This window comes from Lepisma saccharinum, chromosome 7, assembly GCF_977018435.1.
Source record: "Lepisma saccharinum chromosome 7, izLepSacc3.1, whole genome shotgun sequence".
In the NCBI taxonomy this organism is placed as follows: Eukaryota; Metazoa; Arthropoda; class Insecta; order Zygentoma; family Lepismatidae; genus Lepisma; species Lepisma saccharinum.
In genome coordinates this window covers 42710435-42734284 of record NC_139235.1, presented here as the reverse complement: position 1 = coordinate 42734284, position 23850 = coordinate 42710435, and the positions used below count along the sequence as shown (strand labels likewise).

Here is a 23850-nt window from a genome sequence, read left to right as displayed (position 1 = left end):
CTTCCTTGTTCACCTTTATTCTTGGTACATGATAGTGCAGATATACAGGGTGTATCATAAGTAATAGCGCAAACTGACACAGTTGAAAGTACACGATAATAGAAGCAAAAAGTCTCGGTAAACAAGGGGTCTGTAAACGAGCAATTTTAGAGATATTTGCGAATGTGTGGTGACAAGCCACCACTGACTTCATTGTTTGTAAACGTCATCCTAGTTGGTAAAATGATAATACAGTAAGAAACGTCATTGGCGATCTCATTGCTTTTATTGAACATTCAACTACTTTAACAAACGTTAGTATGTTACAATTACTGTACACTCGTACCTGTTAAAAGAGGTGTTCAAAGTGTCATCCTTGCATCTGTATGCATTTTACTAACTAGGACGACGTTTACAAACAATGAAGTCAGTGGCAGCTTGTAACCACACATTCACAATTATCTCAAAAATGGCTCGTTTGTAGGACCATGTTTACAAAGACTTTTTTGCTTCTATTATTTTGTACTTTCTACTGTATCAGTTTGCACTATTACTTATGATACACCCTGTATAATAAATGATGATAGGGGATCATAACCGTAGACAGGAAAACCTTTCCGCTGTTCTATCCTATACTTAAACAAATATACAGTCTCTATGCACTATACAATTATGCGTTTTATGGGACCAAATATAGATAAATTTACTTAGGTACATACTATGGGTGAGCTTAAAGTGCTACAAAGTCAGAGGTTCCAGACTCGAACTTTTGTCAGGGAGCGGAAGGGGTTAAAACATTTTTATCCAAGAAATCAAGGAATTTAAAGATCGGAAAGGATTTCTAAGAGAATTTTCAATTGGAACTGGGAACAACACTGGAAAGAGGATGGCCAGAAGTGAAAGTGGAGGGGTTGAAGATGGGCTGTGATTCCAAAAATTGAACCGGTTTCGAACCATTTTCAGGAAGGGTCTGGCCTGATTGTCTGAAGGAAAGTTTCTTTCAGCCTTGTATTTTTGTAAAGCTTTGAATAAGTATTTGAAAATTAGTTGCCGATTTTGGTTTCTGAATTTGCAGTAATCCAACATACCAGAAGTTGTAGAGGGATTTCAACCCTTAACTCGTCCTTTTAAATATTGCCATATGGAGAATGCTACTTCAGTAGCGGAGTACATAGTGTGATCCAGATTTGAGTACCATACTGGGCATAGAAGTTTCTTTGCAAGTAGCTAATCATCGTGTCACTTAAAATAATAAAATAAGTTTCCAGTCTAACTGGAAATAATGCAGGTAGGTAAGTAGAGGTTCCAATGTATTCAGCATACTCCCATTGAAGTTCAATGCACTTATGATGATCCTGCAACAATTTTAACCATTGGAAAAAGATAGTATAGTTTTGTTTAAGAAGGTGTTATTGTATTTTTAATGTAGTGAACATGTAATAGACTGATCAGGTTATATCAGGACAATAGGGTGGACGATCAAGCATTTCGTAGACTAACTGGTCCAGATTCTGGATTGCATCTGTGACGCGAAGCATTCATTGTCTTGCAGAAACAGGATGACCTTTACTATTTCATCTTGATAGTAATGAGAGAGACAGATAGACAGACAGACACTCAGAGACTCAGTCTCTTGGCTCACCAAGTTTGACAAATATACAAGGGTTGGATAAAAAGTAATGGCAACACTGGTATAATTGCTACTTGACTGTATTGGCAGAGGAGCACGTGTTACATTCCTTCAATGTAATCGCCCCCCCCCCCCCCATCTCTACGACCTTCTGCCACACGTATGGAAGGCATCTTACACAGTCAGCGGGTCCATCTCTGTCGATGTCCCGCAGTTTATAGCACGTATGATGGCTTCGCGCGTGTCGTAGTGCTTCCCGCCCAGTGGTTCCTTCATTTTGGCAAAAAGGTCGTAATCACACGGTCTCATACCGGTGAATACGGCGGATGTTCCAGTACCTCCCACTACCAGTTATGCAGGAGCGCCGTCACAGTGTTCGCAGTGTGACACTTTGCATTGTCAAGCAGGATGATGGGACACCGTGCCAGAACGTGCCGTCGCTTCCTTCTTAATGCGAGACGAAGGTGGTGTTGCAAGAAGGTGCAGTAGTAGGCTGCGTTGACCGTCTGCCTAAGAGACGTTGTTCTTCTTGCCTAAACATATTGTTAGGGTGCTTGCACTCTCGTCCTCTGCTGCTTTTGACTGAATAACATACAATCGCACCCCACTCACTATACTTCCTCGTCTGACATTCCTTTTATCAACCTCGAAACAGTTGTGGCGCTGTGACTCGCCCCTTTCACGGGACAGCAGTGTTGCCATTACTTTTTATCCAACCCTTGTAGATGAAACTTTGTATCTAATAGTAGATATGGAGCAAAAAAAAAATGTCAGTTTAGAATATTATTATGTTCACAAAATTTGTTTTTGCTGTGGTTCAGAAAGCAGCATCATGTTCAAGGTATAAAAATCTAAACATCTAATGTGACAATTGAAGTACTCGTGGGTAAAACATGGTAAGTAGGGATGGACGATATCAGAAATTTGATATCGCGATATATCAAGAAAATATCACCACAGACTATACAATATTTTTTTCCATATCGTGATATCAGCAATATATCATGTCCATGATATATATCACCAAATATTGTGACAATATGTCGCTGGCACAATATATACCACTAAAATATCATGATATATCACCAAATATTGTGACAACATATCACTGACACGATATACACTCCACAGCATAATAGAATCTCCCCCTAGTGATAAAATTAATATTTTCTTTCAAGCAGTACGTAATTATTTTGACAATTGTACATACTGTACATAATGTTAACATTTTCTGATATTTTACTTACTCTAATAATGAAGGTAATAATGAAGTAATCAACAAAGAAAGCAGTTAGTTGATTAAATTGTTAAGCTTTATGTCCTTGATTGCCTTCCGCTATTGTTTAGTTTCCTTCAAAATATCAACTTTCTTTCTAATTGTTTCCAGTATGTTTACGGCAGTTTGGGGGCATCCATCTTTACTTATTCTCCAACAATGAGTCTTGGTTGACCATTCTTGGCACTTTTTAACAATGGATTTTCAACAAGCAAAGATGGATGCTCCCAAACCAGTTTCAACGTACTTCAAACAATGCAGAAAGTTGAGATTCGGAAGGAGAATAAATTTCGATGAAGTGTGAAAATCCATTGTTAAAAGGTGCCAACAATGGAATAGTTTTAAAGTAAAGATGGATGCCTCCAAACTGCCGTAAACTTACTTGAAACAATAGAAAGAAACTTGATATTTTGAAGGAAACTAAATTGGCATAAAGGATGAAAATGCTTAGTGAAACGGTTCCAACAGTGCAAGAAAATTTTTACACTTTATTACTAGGGGGCGATTCTTTTTTGCCGCAGAGTGTATATTACCATAATATTGTGATGATATATCGTCTAGTTGATATTTTTTTTTCAATAACACAATATATCTACTTCAATTGCTCCGATTAAGAATTTGGAAAGCCTTCCCTTCACACTCTTGAACCTTGATAGCAATTTTTTTGTTAACAATTAAGTGGTAAGTGAAGTTGGAACTCTTCTTAGAAGTTGCAAGAAAACTTCAGTGTTACATTACCAAGTTATATTGTGATAAGAAGCTAAATTCATTATAACCAGATGTTTCCATTCACACCCCAAGTAACGGGAAGCGGCTGGGCCAACTGTACTGAAAAGAGTTAGCCAAACGTAAGAACATACCACTAGCTGTGGTTCCAACATTGGCCCAACGTCTGGTTTTTACATTGGGCCAATGTACTGAAAACTATAGTATTGATAGGTTTGTGTTCTGATATGTAATTTATTGTGAGGCCAAATATAAATAGTACAAATTATTTGTGTAAAATAAAAAAATACGCAGCACTTTCTCATTCATATGATATCAGTTTTCAATGTACCTTCAAGTGGTAGCACAAAACATTTTGTAGAGTTTACTTAATTTTCCATCTTTCATGAAATTAGTCTGCACAAAACATTGTTTATTTTACATACATAAATCTTGAACCACTTTCACAAGAATATCTGTAAGAATGTTCGTTCTGCTACAGCTAAAAAGCCAAACCACAAGCAATTACCAGCACAGGAATATCTTTCATCCATGGCATCTGACAAAGACTGTTGAGCGACTGCAAGATACGAATAGCTTCTACTTTCATTAACAAAATATTAGATTTCCAGTACATGCTGTTACTGAAATATTCGAAGAGAAACATGTTACATGTCACTTATTTTACACTTCAGCATACTGTTGGTAGTTTTCTTAACAGGAGAAAGTAGTTTTTAAAACTGATTTTGACTGTTTTCCATGGTTGGGTAAACGTTGACAACAACCGTTGACCCGATGTAAACCCAAACTTGCCCATGTAAAAACTGCTGTTGGCCCAACGGTTGTGGTTGCTTAGGACAACTGACACCATGGTCTCCGAAATACTGAGGAACAAAATCATTAAAAATATGTGAATAAATATTTGGGGTGTCTTATATCACTGTACATTTCATGAAGCATGTTAACTCATTCTATATTTGTTGCTTCATTTTCTAACATGTATTCAATGCATATTTTAACTCTTGCATGTTTTGGCATATTCATTTCTAGACACAAATTTAATTATCTTTCCAGTAATGATGGCGAGATGTGCTTTAATGCAGCCTGGTCCAGCTAAGGACTTCATTGCAGATCATCCATTTTTATTCTTCTTGTATGATAAGGATCTCAACGCTGTTCTCTTTATTGGTTCTCTTAAGGAACCACAAGCATAGATATGAAATGATATTGCACATTCCCAACACAGGCCAGTACAAATTCTTCAAATTTGAGGCAGAAAGAGTATTGCTTATTGATTGCACTGCCAGTTTTACTACTTTCTATTTGTATAATAACTATATATTATAAAATAAATATGTAGAAAGTGCACTTAAAAATAAATATTTATTCTATATTCAGTTGTTCTTTACATTTCTCCTGGGAAGAATATTTTAAACAAAAAAATATTTCTCAGTTGTAAAAATTCATAAGTTATGAAGTAATAAATATGTATGTGGTGGGTTAGATGATTTAGCTTAAAAGTAAAAATTTGTGTCTAAAAATATTCATCCCAAATTAATCTAATTTACACATAGAGACACTGCCCATGCTCCTTCCCATAGAAGTTTACATCAGATGCATTTGTATACATGGAGAGGTTATACAGTGTGTTTCAATGCCAGGAGCCCTGGATTCGAATCCTGGCCTGAGCATGGTTGTTCTTTTGCAAATATCCCTTTATCAATCTTATCATACCATCACTTATACTTGTATTCATGATAAGCCAAAAGTAGCAGAAAAGTGAAGTAAAATATACCACATCAATCGATCAACATATTAATGTATAGATGTTCACCAACAATACTTACATTGCAAAGTAATATATCTCCATTCTAGTTATGAACAGGTTAAGTGGTGATGTCACTATCAGCCAATGTCCCGGATGTATGTTTCCAAACAAAACTTTCAACCTGCTACTATTCTTTTGCATTCAAAATGTATGGGAAAGGGATAAGTTGAGTTTCAGTGGCAGCAGTTAGAAAACAAAATAGTGAGGGGTATCGTGCATCAGTGTAAAGATCTGGGTACTACTTTACTATACCGGAGACACCTATCAATGATTTATTTCACAATTTTTTACATTGCTAACATACTATTCTGCATTGCGGAACATTTATTTAGGTGACATAATGAATTTCTAACGAAAATAATGTCTATTTCTTACATTGAGTACTTACTGTTGTTCCTTATTTCCCACAAACCATCCACAGGTAGCCCCAAAAACCATTGACATTAGCCCAAAAATTCACGAACCATCACGGGGACGAGGTATGCCTACTAGGTTAGGTTAGGTTCCATTAGCACTCCTTTCGTTCAATTTAGCATATATGGACAATACGAGAGCGTATTGTGCTCTCGTGCAGAAAGCAAATGGCGGCAGCAGCAATAGCGCGTCGGAAATAGATTTTCGTAGAAAATCACATGCATTTGCATTAAAATGGATCAAAACTACATTCCCGAACATCAACAATGCTACAGAAAATGATGTGCGTAAGTACTTTCTCCTGTAAATTTGAAGAAATCCGTCTCCGGTATAGTAAAGTGTTACCAAGATCTGATTCTGGTGAATATATAGATATTTTACTAATTTCTTAGGGGTTAATTAAGAAATAACTTAAGAAAATCTGTAGTTTGTTTTAGGAAACCCATGAAAAATTGAAACCCTCAGAATATTGGCAGTTTTAGCTCATACTTTTAAAACTTATAAAGATATCTTGCATGGTGAAAATTGATCTTAGAAGTTTATAGTTGGTTACTGTGACAGCAGTTAGGAAACAAAATATCATATATCGGTGTAAAGACTATATCAATATAGCAAATTCTTGAAGTGTTTCTTGAAAAACTACCTGATTTTTTCAATAACTCCTTATCCGTGAGGAATGAGCAAATAATCCAGGTATTCTCCAGAATCTAGTCTTTACATTGATGTATGACACAACATCTTTCTGTTTCCTGACTACTGTCACTATAAGAAAGTCACCTCTTCCTGATGAGTTTGCTATGCCAAAGCATAGAGGTTTCGCAGTGTGAAAGTTTGTTTGTATGTCTGGTGACATCACACTTAGCCAGTCCATTGTATGTTGTTTTTCTACACCTCTACTTTAATCACAATGATGAGGATGAATAATGAAATAGATTATGGTGGAAAATAGATCTGAAACAATACCACTTTGAACCGATACTCTTAACGATTCCCACCAATACTGATGCTTGAAAATTGTGCAATTAAATGTTCAAAATATTGATTAATATTAGTGGATGAGTATCCAACTTCAATTGTAAGTATCAATTTACCAGTTTTGTGAAAAAAAATAATAAATAAATAAATAAATTACATTAAAGGTAAAGAAAGTTCTTCATGCATATAGCACCGTGCCGTGATGACACATTTAGGGGATGTGGGGATAGGGCCTTACACATTCTCGATCTCGGCCATTTTGGAGGTGTTGTGATCAGCACACCAGGCCACTACCATGGCCTTGGCAATGACCAACCCGACCCATGCAAAATTCTGAAACTTTCTACAGAAGAAGAATTTTGCACGTGTTCATACCTTGGTAGTATTAACAAATACAACAAGTTTCATTAAAATCTGAATTGGTGGGTGTCATGGCCTGGGTGATTTGACACCATTGCATGGATTGCTGCTTCGATTCACCAGTGATGTACGATATCCAGGTTTCGTCCCCAGTCACAGTGTGAGAAGACAAGTCATCTCAATCCTTCTCCCAGCGGGCCAAAAAATCACGTGCTGATTTCATTGTTTCATCTTTGTGAGTGTTTGTCAACAGTTTTGGCACCCACCTCGCACACAGTTTGCAATAACCCAGATTGTCAGTTACAATTCGGTGCAATGTTTTATCAGACAGTTCAGGAAACTCCTTGCCTAGATTAGTAATGGTGAACCTGCACTTTCTCATCAACATGTTGCACAAAGTCGTCCGTCTGAACACTAGGCCTGCCGCTCCGCTCATCATCATAAACATTTGAATGACACCATTGTCTTCTTACCTTTCCTTCACTCATTACTGTTGGTCCATAAATGACACACAATTCTCGATGAATGTCAGCTGCACTCAGTCCTTTGCGTTGAGAAATCTAATCACTGACCTCACCTTGCACCTGGCTCTCAGCAACATAAGGAAGGATGAAGCTGTATCGAGAACAATCATTCTGCAGCATCAATTAGGAACTCTTCCTGCAATACGTCAGAAGAGAGAACATAGAATCCTAGGTTTTGTGCACAGAAATCAAGAGACGATAAAAGAGATGTCCACAGCTTTTTGCGAGCTATTGGTCATACTATCAGGCTTTAATTTCCGAAGTACAAATTGTGTAATTCAAATTATTGTTATTGCAATTTGTGTATGACCATTCTGTGTATTGCAAATTGTATATTATGTAATATTTCGACAAAGCTATGCTGCAATAGTGTATTTTTTAAAAAAAAGTGTGTTAGAAATTATTGTAGTATTTATTGCATTAATTATTATTTTATAATATGATTGCATTATTTGTGGTGAGCTTATGTCCGGTGAGCTTTTGTCTGCTTTTGCATTAATGTAGGTGAGCTTATGTCCATGACCTGCGTGAGAGACCCCAGGATGATCCTACCCCACACCATGATTCCGCCACCCCTGTAATGGTCCAGTTCAGTGATGTTAGCTGGATGGAACTGTGTTCCGGGTTCTCTCCAGATGAAGACACGTTGTGAATCACTGGTAAGACAGAACCTGGATTCATTTGTGTACAAGACATGACTATTGCTCCTGGGTCCATGTGTGATGTTCCTTGGACCAATTCAAATGGGCTCTTCTTTGCACTGGTTTCAATGGAACACACCTTGCTGGTCTTCTGGCATACAGGTGTCCCTCAGCTAACCGTCTGTACACTGTAAACCTTGAAACGGTGGTCCCTGTAGCAGCCGCAAGATCTCTACCGAGATCAGAGGCGGTGCTGTGTCTATTGCACCTGGCTGTTAGGTGTAAGAAATGGTCCTCTTGGACTGTGGTACTCTTTGAATGGCCTCCCGTCAAACCTCAGTGACATTTTCACTGTTGGAATCGTCGCCAGACCTTTGAGATGACACTCTGGGGGGACATCCAGTTCACGCGACACTTCCATCTGCGTCTGAGCCCTCTCCAGTCATCCGACGATTCTTCCACACATGAAATCATCCATATGGTGTTTCTGCACCATTCTCCTACATGTGCACTGACAATCTGGCCAACAACACTGCTGTGTGTATGCTGCCTGTGATGTATCAAACACAACTACTGGCATGTTGAAACAGCACTCGGCACATACCCGACTGCAACGGGTTTATACAGTGCCACCAAGCTGTAACTTCAGGAATCACTTGTGGCACACAGTCAAGGACTCGTACTCAGAAACACTACATGCATTTACCACTGTTTCTCAACATGTTTTCTATGTAATTTCACATTGTTCTTAAGTTTTGCACATGAGTGTAGTTCAGTCCCCCTGGAAATTTTTGTGAGTTTTTTTGGACAAGATTGTTGGTGAGTGGGAAATCCCCTCCTATCTCCCCAGGATTATGCACCTAGACTAAATTGCTGACTAGCATGGTAACAGCGATACAACACGGTGTTCTAGGAACATGCCACCACTGCAATCAGTTTTCAGTGCATGTAACACTTAGACTAGTTTGCACCCATCACATTATATGGGGTCCAGCCCCTTAGCACAACTTGTATAACTAACATAACATGACTGTAATTTCGAATGACTAAAATATTCTTACTTGACTTAAGACTCCAAGGGCCTCCCCGATGGCGCAGTGGAGTAGTTAAGGGGTGCCGGATTCGATACCCGTTGGAAGCGCATAGTGGTTCAGATCCCATTTTAAACTGTAGGTCCAGTCCCAATTAGCCTTTCTGTGCATAATGTTGACTTAAAACAACAATTCATTGATTCATTCATTACTTGATTCAAAAGCTGAGGATGTAAGGGAACACTCAACACACACGGGCCCGTAGCCAGGAATTGTTACTAGGGGGCCAAAGTTAATCCATCAGGGGGCAAATTTTTAATACATGGTGTAGCTCTTAGTTACAGTACTGTTCAAGGAAAGTCCACACTTATCTTATAATATATCACACAAATACATAAATAAAATAATACTGAGTCAAATGTATAGACAATTTTCACTATTAACAATAATTATTATTTTTCAGAGATGATAGAATTTTTTTTTTCTTTCATTTCAATGCGAGCTACCAGTTGAATTCAGTAAAGACTTGCGGAAAATTTTTATGTGTATGGATATTCTAGCATGCAATGACTTCTTTCATATTAACAATATTTTTAACAAATGAACTGAAACAAAAAAAATGAAATAACCTTTTCTCTGGACACCGAAAAAAAAAACACATTATTTTGCACCAAAAATGTGTAAAATGTGTGGGTTGGCTTTGGTACATGTGTGTGCATGAAAATCCACGATAAAAGTTTATTAAAATGGGAAAGCGTGAATATATACAAAAGAGATTAGGTCAGAAGGATTGAGATTTTAAAATACATTCTAGTAAGGGAAATGTAGGATATGCTGTCCCAAAATTTAGGACATTAAGTCAAAATGTAGGACACAAAACATGCTCAAAAAATACTTATTTCTATAGAACATGTTAGAAAGTAGTTGAAAAATGGCACTTTTCAGTTTAAGAAGAAAATGAATTCTTAATGAATTTTTAAATGCAAAATTTCAAAACTTGCAATCATACTAATCAATGCACCTATTACTACATGATTTAAGTGGTACTTCTCAGAGAAGACAATTTTTATCAAAATTTCAGGTTTAGTCAAACTATATTTATGTTAGAGTGGACAGTCAAACACACTGAAATTATAGGGACCAGTACCAAATATTTTACAGACTTCATGAAAAAATAATTTCTCTCATGAGTCTGTTGTGTTGATGGTAATGAAAGTACTCTCTCAACATTTGAATTATGACCTGTAACGGCAAACAAATATTCAGCAATTGCCGTAATTTAAAATGGTTTCAGAAGTTCCATCTTGGGTAGTTTTTAGTTCAATAACAGGGTGTCTACAAAAATAACACATCCAGAATTCTTGACTTTTTCTGGACTTTCCTAAAACTTTTTTCAGTTTTTCTTAATGTTTATTTATTCGACCCCTACTTCGGTAAAGTTGGAAATTAGTAATTAATAAAATAAATATTTATTTAATGAAAACCCCTACCAAAGGGCCAAAAAAAAAAAAAAATTGAAGCTGAATTTAAGAAAAGAATTAGATCTGCTTTCTCGTATTAATGCATCCTCAACTGTGTTTGACAGACAAGCTATGCTTTGGCGTCCGGACTTACAGTCAGTATAATCTTATGTGGGGCTTGTGTCGGTTGTCCCTATATGTTTGTGACTGTCCCTTCATCCATCTTATCTTACCACCATTCATCCTCATCCCTGCGATTAGCCAAAAGGACAGAAAAAAGTGATGTAAAATAAACTAAATCAACCAATCAGTCATTATGATAGCAAAAATTTTTGACCGCAAGAATAATTTATTGTCTTTTTACCGATTTATTGACCTACTTGTTGATTTCTTTTCTTTTTCTTGACTTCCATGACTTTCTTGACTGGCAGACAACCAAATAACTTTGTTTTCTATACCCCTGCTTTACAATCAAATTATATTGAATAAGAATAGGCAACAGCTTGTTCCATCAGTATAAACCCTAAGGCAAGAAATTCTGCTCAGACATTGATCAGTGACGTTATCAGAAAGTGGTCCTAAAACTTTGTTCATTAATTGCTTCAGTTTTCCCGTTTTTTTAATAGCAGGACAAACTTTTTTTCTTTTTGGGCAATATCTGAATCAAAATAAATTTCAGTATTGAGTTTGGAAGCGCAGTCCATAGACTTTAACTTGCATGATTTTTTTCTGTTACGTATTTTCCTAATTAATATTATGTGACGACTACACCACCACCCATTGATTTACCAGATACTTTTTTGCTTCGGTCCCCCCTATGTACAACATATCTTTCATCGAAAAGTTCACTATTCTCGTGGGAATCTGCTAACCAACTTTCAGTCATCATTATTGCACTAAAGTTATTTCAAAGGACATTCGTGTAAAATTCTCTTGTTTTGATTTGGAGACCCCTAACATTTTGGTAACATAATTGAAACAACGAAGTGTCGAGATCTGCTGAAATACATTTGGAGTTGCCTGTACTTACTTGGCCGTTATTTTTGGTGAGATCTCTTTTGTCACCGGGTTTGCTGACCTCTAGCGTGGTACGTGGAGGGAAATCTTCTGTTGTGCATCGGGGGTAAGCTGTGACTCGTTCAGGGAGGGGGAGGATTGAACACTCTTCTGCCCTCTGTTCCTGCTGCATACCTACGGCGCTGTTCTGCATCGCTGATTGTGGTGCGTCTAGTTTTCTTGTTGCTTCAATATATGATTTCCTATTCTTGGTTTGTGCCTGTTGGGGGGGGGGGGGGAGGGGATCAGGAAAGAAAGTTCTGTGATGATGATGATGTGTGTGCTGGTTCTGTAGGTGATTCAGTGGGGAGAAGGGGCTGGGTGAGGAGATGTTCAGTTTCTCGACCGCCAGTAGGAGAGACGACACACTTGTCATTAACTAAATGATATGACGTTTGAGAATTGGCAACACTTTCACTTATTACATCACTCGCTGCACACGGAAGTCCATTTTCCCTCAAATAACTTAAAGTGTACGATCTGCCTTCTATCCAGTGATGCCAAAAGCAGGGAGATTTCCCTCGGCACAGGGAAATTTGAGAGGGAAAAGGGAAATTTAATGAAAAATAGCTAAAAAAACAGGGAAATTTAAACTCACATATTCGTTTCATTCTTTTAAAAAGTTCGAAAATATTTTTTTCAGCGTGTACTTTTTCCAAATGAATAGTTAGCAACAGTGACATTTTTCAGTAAGCTTTCTTTCTCCCTGTTATAGATGACCTTGAACGGTCAGTCTTATATTTGTCACGTTTCCTAGAAAGGCCTCAAGGCACGAGCTTCGCTGCACCTGGAAAGAATTTGGGACGGGATTTTAATTTTTTTTCTTGTTCCGTCCATCATTTCAGAATGTGTCTTAGTGGCTGTGTGTGCGATTTTGTGTGTGAAGAGGTGACTGATAGGAAGCTACATGCAACTCCCAAAAAGGTTAGAAAATGTCGTGGGGATTTATCTGCGGATGAAAAGATATCTGGGAAACATGTGAAAAACAATCGTATTGAGTGGCTGCCCATTACTTCACACTTTTATGATTTTCATAAATATTTAATAATAATAATAATAATAAAAAAGTTTGTTCCTCAGGCAAAACAGGCGTCAAAATAAAAATATTAACATCAGGCCCCTAGCTAAGCTTTGACAATGGGTGGGTTTCAAAATCCGACAATCATTGCGCCGCAGACAAAAATTTTTTTGGTTTGGGGATTTTTCAATACATTAGTGTTTTATTTTAAAATTCAAATGTTTATTTTAGGATAATTATATTATGAAACTATGATCAGTTTCTAGTATTTTATTCAATGGGGGGTTTGAACCCACTAAACAGCTTTATATATGGTCCTGATTAACAGTTATAGTAATACAAAGATACAGCTTCAGATGTGTTTTGAAAATCGAGGGAAATTTAGGTCGAAAAGGGAAATTCTGCATTCGGAGATTGCAAACCTCATGGCTGCATATAGGTTCTGTTCTCTTGCCTGTTGCAAATAGTTTGCCAATTCCCTCCGGGTTTCATGCACACTCCTTGAAAAATCCTCATGCACACTAATTCCTGTCTTTTATGGCCTCTCCCCATTTCGCATTACAAGAACACAAGCTATTGAAACAATAACAGTACTGTGGCTTTCCTTTCACGTTGCAAAAACCTTTTCATTAAATCTTCCTTTTGTACACTTGGAAAACATCTCCGATGTTCTTTTTCTATTATCGTTCACATAGGCGAACTATTCACTCGGTAACAATACGTTACGAAACCTTTTCATTGCATCATCTTTTCTATTGGGTTCTCTTTTGTTTTACAAAACCTTTTCATTAACATTCCTTTTCATCGGATTCACTTATGCTTTACAAAACCTTTTCATTACACCTTCTTTTGTACACTTGAAAAAAAGCTGCGCCCTCACGGTTGCACCAAGAAACGCGACTGCCATATTGATCTTTCAGTTTCTTTTTATATAAGTATTAAAAAATATTATTTTCATATACTTTAACCTTCGTTGTTTTTCTTAATACCAAAAGAACATAATTTATTCACCCTCCACTTCTATTCACTACATGTCAAACTTGTTTGCAACTTTTGTGAACACGTGTGTACACACGTGCACTTGTTTACAATTTTCTTCTGTTGTGGACTCTACTGGTATTAAAAAGAACTTCGATCCATGACAAGGCTTCCGTTTCATACCACTTGGGTAATGGATGTCCTATTTCGATAGTGTAATAATCAGAGAGTACCAACTCCATATAAACATTGCACGAGGTCGGGAGAGGGGGCAAAATTGCCAACAATATATTTTTATGTAGAATTTATATACTTCTTGAGTAATTTGGAGGGGGGCAGGGGATAGAGAGTGCCGTGCCCCCTAAATCGATAATTGTCAGAAAACTAAACTTTCCCCAAGAGTTTTAAACTGCTCTGAACAAGAGAAGAATTGCTACGTAGCTACCATGATCAAATTTGATTTTTTTTTTTTTTGTCTAAAGTCCTTTCCACAATATTTGTAAGAGTATTTTTTTCCGAAGCTCTATGCATATTCCTATTGAATCTTATCGAGAAATATCTTTTCCTGCATTGGCCAGATGATTGATTGACTGATTTGGAGTTTTAAGTCCACTTTATGCACAGTAAGGCTAATCGGGACTGGACCTACAGCTTAAAGTGGGATCCGAACCACTATGTTCTTCCACTGGGCATCGAACCCGAGACCCCTTGATTACTAGGCGACGATGCTACCACTCCACCATCAGGGAGGCCCGCAATGGCCAGATGAAGATTTACTTCAGTGAAGTGACGCTTCTGTAGTGACGTCAATTTTTAGATATTCATTTTGCACAAATTCCTTTATTTTACCCTTTTTCAGCGATATATTGTGTGAAAATTAGAGTTATTATTATGCTGAGGAAGTTTAATGCAGAATGAACAAAAATTGCGCTTTCCTTTCCCCATTAACTAAATGCAAAGATTCATATACACACATCAATTTGAAAATCTGCCATGAGCCAAGTAAAATAATCATTCATTAACCCTCATCCAGAAAGTAGCACTATTTCCAGTTAAAATTCATAATAATAAAACTGAATAGTCAAGATCATTCATTTGAATTATGGAGAAAAAAAGAAAAGAAGTGAAAAAAGTTTTTACTATTCTTTAAATAATTTCTCCAAACAGTATCTTTAAATATATGTACTATGTTATATGTAACCTACTTTTTAAAAAATGTTTCGAACAAATATACAAAAGATCACGAACAAAATATTTACCTGCGTGAATTTGTTATTTAATGTTGCTTTTCTTCCACATTCGGCTAATTGCAACGATAAGGTTCAGTGATACTATGATGAAATTGCTGATTGAAACCCATGTCCAGGCCGGTTGGTTGCTTGATTTGGTGTTTTAAGTCCACTTTATGCACAGTAAGGTTAATCGGGACTGGACCTACAGTTTAAAGTGGGATCCCAACCACTATGTGCCTCCTTCAGGTAGGGGGGGGGGGAAGCAGATGCCTCCCCAGTCAGATACTTTGCCCCCCCCATCCCCCCAACTGAAGTTAATCAAATATCGAATAATAAGAGAGTTCATTTTTAAGAGTATGACGAGTGGTGTATTCTGCATGATATCACTTTTCCTGCTTATAATACCAACTTAACTAACAAATATTAATTTGTTTTAGTAATATACGAGGCGCATCCAGAAAGTAAGTTTCCCTATTTTTTCCCCGTGAAAGTAAACATAATGAGCCATGTAAATTGCACATGCGCAGCAGAGCTAAGACGTATCAATCATATGCCAGGCGGACAGATCCTGCCCGGCGCCAGTAGCGAGGCAGCAGTGGTCCGAAGTGGAAGCTCGTATTCCTTCTCCCGCCGCATGCCAGTAGCGAGGCAGCAGTGGTCCGAAATGGAAGCTCGTATTCCTTCTCCCGCCGCATGCGAGGTTCGGTCGGTGATAAAGTTCCTGAATGCACAAAGCATTGCGCCAATTGACATTCATCGTCAGCTCTGTGAGGTCTATGGGCCGAACATTATGAGTAAGCAGATGGTGCGTCGCTGGTGTCGGCAGTTTTTGGAAGGTCGTCAAAGTGTCCATGATGAAGAGTGCAGTGGGCGTCCGTCCCTCATCACTGATGATCTGGTCGAGCTGGTGCGGCAGCGCATCGTAGAGAACCGTCGCTTCACGATTACGGAGTTCAGTAGCCTTTTCCGCAGATATCGCAATCCGTGTTGCATGAGATTGTCACGCAGCACCTGCTGTTCAAAAATTGTGTGCCAGGTGGGTGCCCAAAAACCTGACATCCGAACACAAAATGAAACGTTTAGGAGTGGCACTGACATTCCTGCAATGGTACCATGATGACGGCGATGATTTCCTCGACAGGATCGTCACGGGTGATGAGACGTGGATTTCGCACTTCACCCCGGAAACCAAGCAGCAGTCAATGCATTGGCGGCATAGTGGATCTCCGGTCAAGAAGAAATTCAAACAGACGCTGTCGGTACAGAAAGTGATGTGCACCGTGTTTTGGGACAGGAAGGGCATTTTGCTCATTGACTTCCTCCCCAGAGGTGAAACGGTGAATGCTGACCATTACTGTGAAACTCTAAGGAAATTGTGACGTGCCATTCAAAACAAGAGGCGTGGTATGCTTACTGCAGGTGTTGTGCTCCTCCATGACAATGCTCATCCACATAACGGCTCGGCGCACAGCAGCTGTTTTGACGGAATTTAGCTGGGAGTTGTTTGATCATCCACCTCAAGAAATTCCTGTCCTCCGGTGAGCGTTTTGGCAACGACGAAGAGCTGAAGATGTCTGTCACACGCTGGTTCCATTCACAGGCGGCAGAGTTCTACAACAGTGGGATCCAAAAGTTGATACCACAATACGACAAGTGTCTCAATTCTGGTGGTTGCTATGTTGAAAAATAGCTGAACCTTTGCTGTACCTGTTGCCAATAAATGGTTTCCTGAAACTGTGTTGTTTTTTTTAAAAAAAAAATTAGGGAAACTTACTTTCTGGATGCGCCTCGTATATATATAATGTGTGTGTGTGTCAGTGTTTGGAAGTAACTAGTTAAGTAACTCAGTTACAAGTAACAGTTACTTTTTTGAGGAAATGTAACTATAACTAGTTACTTTTAAAAGTAGGTAACTGTAACAGAGTTAGTTGCTTTCTTATGATAGAAGTAACATTTTAATAGTTACTTTTACAGTTACTTTACGACACTTAAATTGCTATGTAAATTATTGGAGATTTAGTGAGCCGGAATTCAGTTTCTGCTGCGATACAAAAGTTCATGCATTGATACATTAATTCTTGTTAACAATACCATAGATGAAGAGGAAAAGAGAAAACTGTTGTTCTAAATTATTCTCCTGTCAGTGGGCAGTCGGTAGGCTCCAGGTGCCAGAAATTTCAAGGTAACAGGTTCATTGATGTTTCATCTTTCGTTTGGTAGTCCTCAATTTCAAAGCCATATACATATCTCGGAAGAGGGGTGGATTTCCAACAAGCAGGAAGGTAAGCTTCTAGGAGGAGAATTCTTTCCTATTGCCATTCTCTGCTATTGCTGTCAATTTGGCATTGTCAGTTGTGTGCTGTGAAGTGTCTCTTGTTTCTGTAGTTTGTTCATCTGTACAGAGTCTGTGGTGTAATTGTGTGTACGCGATTTCATTTATCTCAGTTCCTGATAATTTAAAAATGGAAGTAAAAATATTTCTGGTTAGAACTCACCTATTTACGATTGTTCAGCATTTCTGGAAATTTTGAAAGAAGTAATGTATTTTTGTACGTGCTATTCGTTTAAAATGTAAATGAGAACCCAATTTCCTGAAATGGTAGATGTGACAGACATTTACTGTGGACGCAATGATAGTAATAATAATAAGCACCATTGTTATTGATACAACAGTGAGTTATAACACTCAAGTGGCAAACAAACGAATCAGGAAGACGCTAGCCATCATTCTCACTTCTTTATGTAATAGTTCAGAGAGAACTGACAGAGTAAGTTGAAAGTGTCATTTTCACCTTCATTGATCACTCACAATTATAGGCTATTACATTATCATTTTCTGGTTCATAAGCACTTGATATTGTACAACAAATTTATTTCTCTCTTACACACCCTTTATGCGCAACAGATCTCTCTTGAGAATATATTCTATATGAACTCGTAACTTTGTAAGTGGTTAATGTTTTGAAGCTCTTACATAAACTTTCAACACCACTGAATTAAAACACATGAGGCCAGTTGGAAGGTGGTATTTTTTGTTAGAAATATTTTTCAGCTTCAGCATACGTTCTCAAGTAACATTAGTAAACAAAAATCATTATTAAAATACAGAAGAATCTATATTGAATTCATTCTCTTGATCAGTTCCAAAACAACAATGAATTATGAAATTATGTACACGGCCTCAGAGATATTGTAGTGTCTATTGCTATCGCCTTGTATTCAATAGGTCCCTGACTAGTTTTCTGGTGGGAGTGTGGCCCAGTCACTGTAGCTGTTCTCATAGTAAAGTGGCCTCGACCTATTTTTGTCAGGATACAAAATTAAACCTGCAACTTTTCATCAACTATTAAAAAAAATATGTCCCATATTTTAACAAAAAATGTTTTGTGCAAAGCTTATTTTAAAGATAAGTGACTCATGAAATGGAAATGTGGTACGACGTTATACACCCGTAAATTGTCGAGCTACGCCCCTGCATCCCTCTAGTGGATTCAAAGAGACACGTACGTGAGCAGCGAGTGAGAGAAACCGGTATGTTAGATTGTATAAAATCATGCTATTTCTAGTTTCTAGAATTCCCTCCAATGGCTTAAATACAACAACGATAATAAATATGGGGGCTATTCACCGGATGTTTACATTTCAGTGCTTCCTTGGTGCGGACGGGAACTTTGCTTCCGGTTTTCAATAGAATAGCATGGAGTTCAAAGATGTAAAGGCAGTGTCTTGAGAAAAGGCGACAAACATCGTGTGACTTGTGGTTACAACACAAGGTTGGGAACAAATACATAGTTTTCAGACAGATCCGATACAGAAAAATCAGTGAATTCAGGCAGTAAAGCGAAAAGATTGGACACAAACACGAGGGAATAGGCTCTATAGTCGACACTACATCACCTGAGTAATTCAAATGAAAATGTTTTAAGTGTTTCGAAAATCATAATCGTCTAACGCACATGTGTTGACTATATTTTAAAACTAAAACTGTTTATAATCATCCAGAATTCCAAAAAATATAATTTTATAATTTAATATAATCAATGTAAACTTTATTAGTACGAGGCGCATCCAGAAAGTAAGTTTCCCTACTTTTTTTTTTAAAAAAAACAACAGTTTCAGGAAACCATTCATTGGCAACAGGTACAGCAAAGGTTCAGCTATTTTTCAACATAGCAACCACCAGAATTGAGACACTTGTCGTATCGTGGTATCAACTTTTGGATCCCACTGTCGTAGAACTCGGCCGCCTGTGAATGAAACCAGCGTGTGACAGACATCTTCAGCTCTTCGTCGTTGCCAAAACGCTCACCGGAGGACAGGAATTTATTGAGGTGCAAGAAAACGTGAAAATCGCTGGGAGCCAGATCAGGACTGCTGCTGTGCGCCGAGCCGTATGTGGACGAGCATTGTCATGGAGGAGCACAACTCCTGCAGTAAGCATGCCACGCCTCTTGTTTTGAATGGCACGTCGCAATTTCCTTAGTGTTTCACAGTAATGGTCAGCGTTCACCGTTTCACCTCTGGGGAGGAAGTCAATGAGCAAAATGCCCTTCCTGTCCCAAAACACGGTGCACATCACTTTCTGTACCGACAGCGTCTGTTTGAATTTCTTCTTGACCGGAGATCCACTATGCCGCCAATGCATTGACTGCTGCTTGGTTTCCGGGGTGAAGTGCGAAATCCACGTCTCATCGCCCGTGACGATCCTGCCGAGGAAATCATCGCCGTCATCATGGTACCGTTGCAGGAATGTCAGTGCTGCTCCTGAACGTTTCATTTTGTGTTCGGGTGTCAGGTTTTTCGGCACCCACCTGGCACACAATTTTTTGAACACCAGGCGCTGCGTGACAATCTCATGCACACGGATCGCGATAGCTGCGGAAAAAGGCTACTGAACTCCGTAATCGTGAAGCGACGGTTCTCTACGATGCGCTGCCGCACCAGCTCAACCAGATCATCAGTGATGAGGGACGGACGCCCACTGCACTCATCATGGACACTTTGACGACCTTCCGAAAACTGCCGACACCAGCGACGCACCATCTGCTTACTCATAATGTTCGGCCCATAGACCTCACAGAGCTGACGATGAATGTCAATTGGCGCAATGCTTTGTGCATTCAGGAACTTTATCACCGACCGAACCTCGCATGCGGCGGGAGAAGGAATACGAGCTTCCATTTCGGACCACTGCTGCCTCGCTACTGGCATGCGGCGGGAGAAGGAATACGAGCTTCCACTTCGAACCACTGCTGCCTTGCTACTGGCGCCAGGCAGGATCTGTCCGCCTGGCATATGATTGATACGTCTTAGCTCTGCTGCGCATGTGCAATTTACATGGCTCATTATGTTTACTTTCACGGGAAAAAAATAGGGAAACTTACTTTCTGGATGTGCCTCGTAAAATAAAGTATTTTATCGAATGACACTTGCTTGCAAAAGTTACAAATAAAATAAAATAACTTTTCAGTATTGTAACTATTGTGCTGGATATCCACTCGAATAGCATTAATAAATAAATAATAATAATAAATTTAGAATAAAATTTGTTTATTTCACAGGAACGGCGACAGGGGTGGGCACGAGTGGGCAAGCACCCACCCAAAAATTCCTATGCCCACCCGATTGCCCACCCAATCAAATTCAATAAGTATATATACTTGGAGATATGCGTATGAATGATAAATAGTGTATTCTGGTGTTCATAACATGTATATTTTACTTGTGAATATTATCTATGCTAGAAATGTTCACATTTATTATCAACCCATAAACAGCCAATTTTGTCATTAGAAAGTGAAAGTAATTACTAGAGCTATTGAAACAAAATCTGTGATCAAATGAATACTTCCATGATTAAAAGCAGCTAGTAGCCTTAGGAGGCTCAAAATTATGTAGGGTATGATCAAGATTAGATCATAATTTAGGTTGAACTTGAGAACTGGAGCTCCGAGCCTTCACATTACGTATATAAATTCCGGCCTGGGTATGGTTAAAATAATCTCCAAATAAACAAATAAAAACATAATCTTAGCGTTACTTCCTCCGGCAACACAATAAATTATTTCGACTTTTTAATTATTATTATTAGAATAATTTAATCAAGAAGACTTAGATGGGCAGACCATGTGACACGAATGGCAGAGGGATTCTTGTTGGGATTCTTGTTGGGAAACCTGATGGTAAGAGACCAGTAGGAAGGCCAAGATGAGGATGGAGGAATAACGTTGAGATGGACCTAAAAGAAATCGGCAAGAATGGGAAAGATTGGATTGATCTTGCCCCGAATAGGGACAGATGAACGGCTTGTGAGTATAAAATAGTTTTAATTAGCTCTGCATTGAAATTCCAGAAGTGTCCCTTTCTTTATTTCATTACAATTCTTATATACCTGTTATCTTCAAATATCAATATGGTATGCGACATAACAACTTTATATTCATTCTATTAATAAGAAGGAATCACAATAATCACTACAATACTCAAGTGAATAAATTTTAATAAACCAGTTCTGTATGGTAAAAGCTACAAAATTATTCAATTTCTAATGAGTGGCTTATCCTATTTAGAAACCCTCGTTTCACACATAAATTTTGCCACATTAATCAACCGAAAATATCAACAGAATCTGTAGATGCAGTTGAAGTAAATAAAAAAAAGTTATATCACAAAGTATCCAGAAGACGATTTTGTTAGTTTGTTTTTAAGCCCACTTTTATGCTCAGATAGGCTAATCAGGACTGAACCTACAGTTTAACTGTAGTCTGAACCAGTGTGCATTGTGCTTCCACCAGAGGAGGGGGAGTCGAACACAGAACCTCTCCATTATAATGCAACAGCATTATGCCATTGGGGGAAATATATACTAGAAAGATCTCACACCAAACGTGGCATTTTATCACCACAGAAGATGCGTCCATTTTAAGAGGGTGATTGCCTAAGACAAATATTTGAGACTTTCGGAAAACAACGTCACTGTGCACGGAATTAGCTGCCTTGATCCACTAATGAAACGCTGTACAATTGAAACTACCACCTCAACTTTCTAAGAGATATGAACTAATGAAACTCAATTTTGGAAGAGTAAGTTGTAGTTGATTTGTTTTATTTAAAGTCATTTTTCTGCTAATTTTGATAATGACGACGATAAGGTTCAATGGTGATTAGATGAAAGTAATGAAGGAGCGAAAACAAACACATGCTGACACTCAAAATACAAAGCATCATAAATTATTACTTTGACAGTGGTTTCAAGCGCCAAGGACTCGTTGCCCTGAAAGAATAAAGTTTCCAGGGTATGCTGCACAGAATAGAGGTTGACATTCTAGTGTGTTTGAAATGGTCATGCCATACAACCCAAGTCATATATGAATTATTACTGGCACGGTGATCAACTTCGATTAATTCCTTGTGTCCTAAATAATTTTGTTACCTCAAAAGTATGTTCATGTAACCATACGTGTATGATTTACCCCTCCATCTTTACTATTGCGCCGTCACTAGCTACAACATATTTTGATTTCTATTGTTCCCACATATTTATTTTAATTTTAGTATTGTGAATCATATTCCACTGTGTTACCTCACATAGCCACCTCCCCCCCCCCCCACACACACACGTACGATTTCAATTGTAAGTTTTAGGCTAAGCTTGTCAAATGTCCACTTATATCTTTGTATTCTTGAGCCATTTAAAAAAAATAATTTCGCCCCTTCTTCTGGACTATTTCATAGCAATGTTTTCTCACTGGAAGCCCCTTTGCAGATTTAGATCCGAGGCTATACCCTTCCCAAGCCACCGTCCCCTCCAAATACTGTCCTGGCCTCATGAAAGAAAAATATATATATGTATTTCTACGAAATATTAATTTGACTTGGCAGTTTCTTTTTTCGAACAGGAATAAGTTTTAAATTTTAATTACTTATAAATTTACACTAGCAATTTTCAGTAAAGATTTTGCATAACCCTAAAAGTACATTTAGAGACTGCAAGGTCAACACTCGATATTTCAGATATATTAATAATTTTCATCACAAAGTCTTGTAGTAATTATTTGTTACTTCAATAACCTCCTCGCAAATGTTTCTCGCATATTAAAACATAGATGCCATTTTCTGTTTATTTCCATGTAATGCTGACCTCCGTGGCAAAGTGGTTAACACAATGCTTTACGATTCCAAGGACCCTCAGGTTCGAATCCCCGCCCGGGCATGGGTCTACTTTCCTTTCTTCAATTTCATCATATCATTATGCATCCTCATCTTTGCGATTAACCATATGTGACAGATAAGCGAAGTAAAATAAACTAAGTCTATTAATCAATTATTTTTTTAAACTCTCTAATTCTTCTTTAGCATGCCACGTTTTTGTTAAAATTATATTACGACTTGTAAAATGACGAAATTCTAAAGGAGAACATGTAACTTTCTTTGTAGCGCATCGGTCAGAAAGTTTCAGGAATATGGATTTTCCAAATACATTTTTTCACATGTACTTTGCCCCCTTTTAAAAGTAGCGCTTTTTCAATTATGTTACTAATCATTAAAAGGATGCCTCAATACCATCTTGGAGGATGACAATTATTATTTTACCCCTCCTAAAAGTAATAATATACTTTCGCTCTCTGAATCTCCCATATAAATGCTAGGGGCCATCTGCTTCAGCCGAGCTCAGTGCTTCTCCGGTGACGTCACGCGTTCGTGCAAGATCGGCAACTGTTTCAACTGTTTTATGCAATCGGGC

At 38.1% G+C, this 23850-nt stretch overlaps 1 protein-coding gene across 4 annotated transcripts in view; it reads left to right on the top strand.

Annotated features, from left to right (window-relative positions):
• Nucleotides 1–23850, top strand: part of LOC145989824 (iris-like) — a 152079-nt gene that overhangs the window by 108078 nt on the left and 20151 nt on the right. Inside the window, exon 8 of one of the 4 annotated variants that reach the window (XM_083125208.1) lies at nt 4665–4983. The exons of 1 other annotated variant lie outside the window; for it this stretch is intronic. In XM_083125208.1, coding sequence (XP_082981334.1) covers nt 4665–4804 — 140 coding nt within the window. In that variant the 3' untranslated portion in view covers nt 4805–4983. Of the gene's footprint in view, nt 1–4664; nt 4984–23850 lie in introns of those variants that run through there. 2 more of the 4 variants (XM_083125199.1, XM_083125202.1) reach the window with 2 other exon arrangements.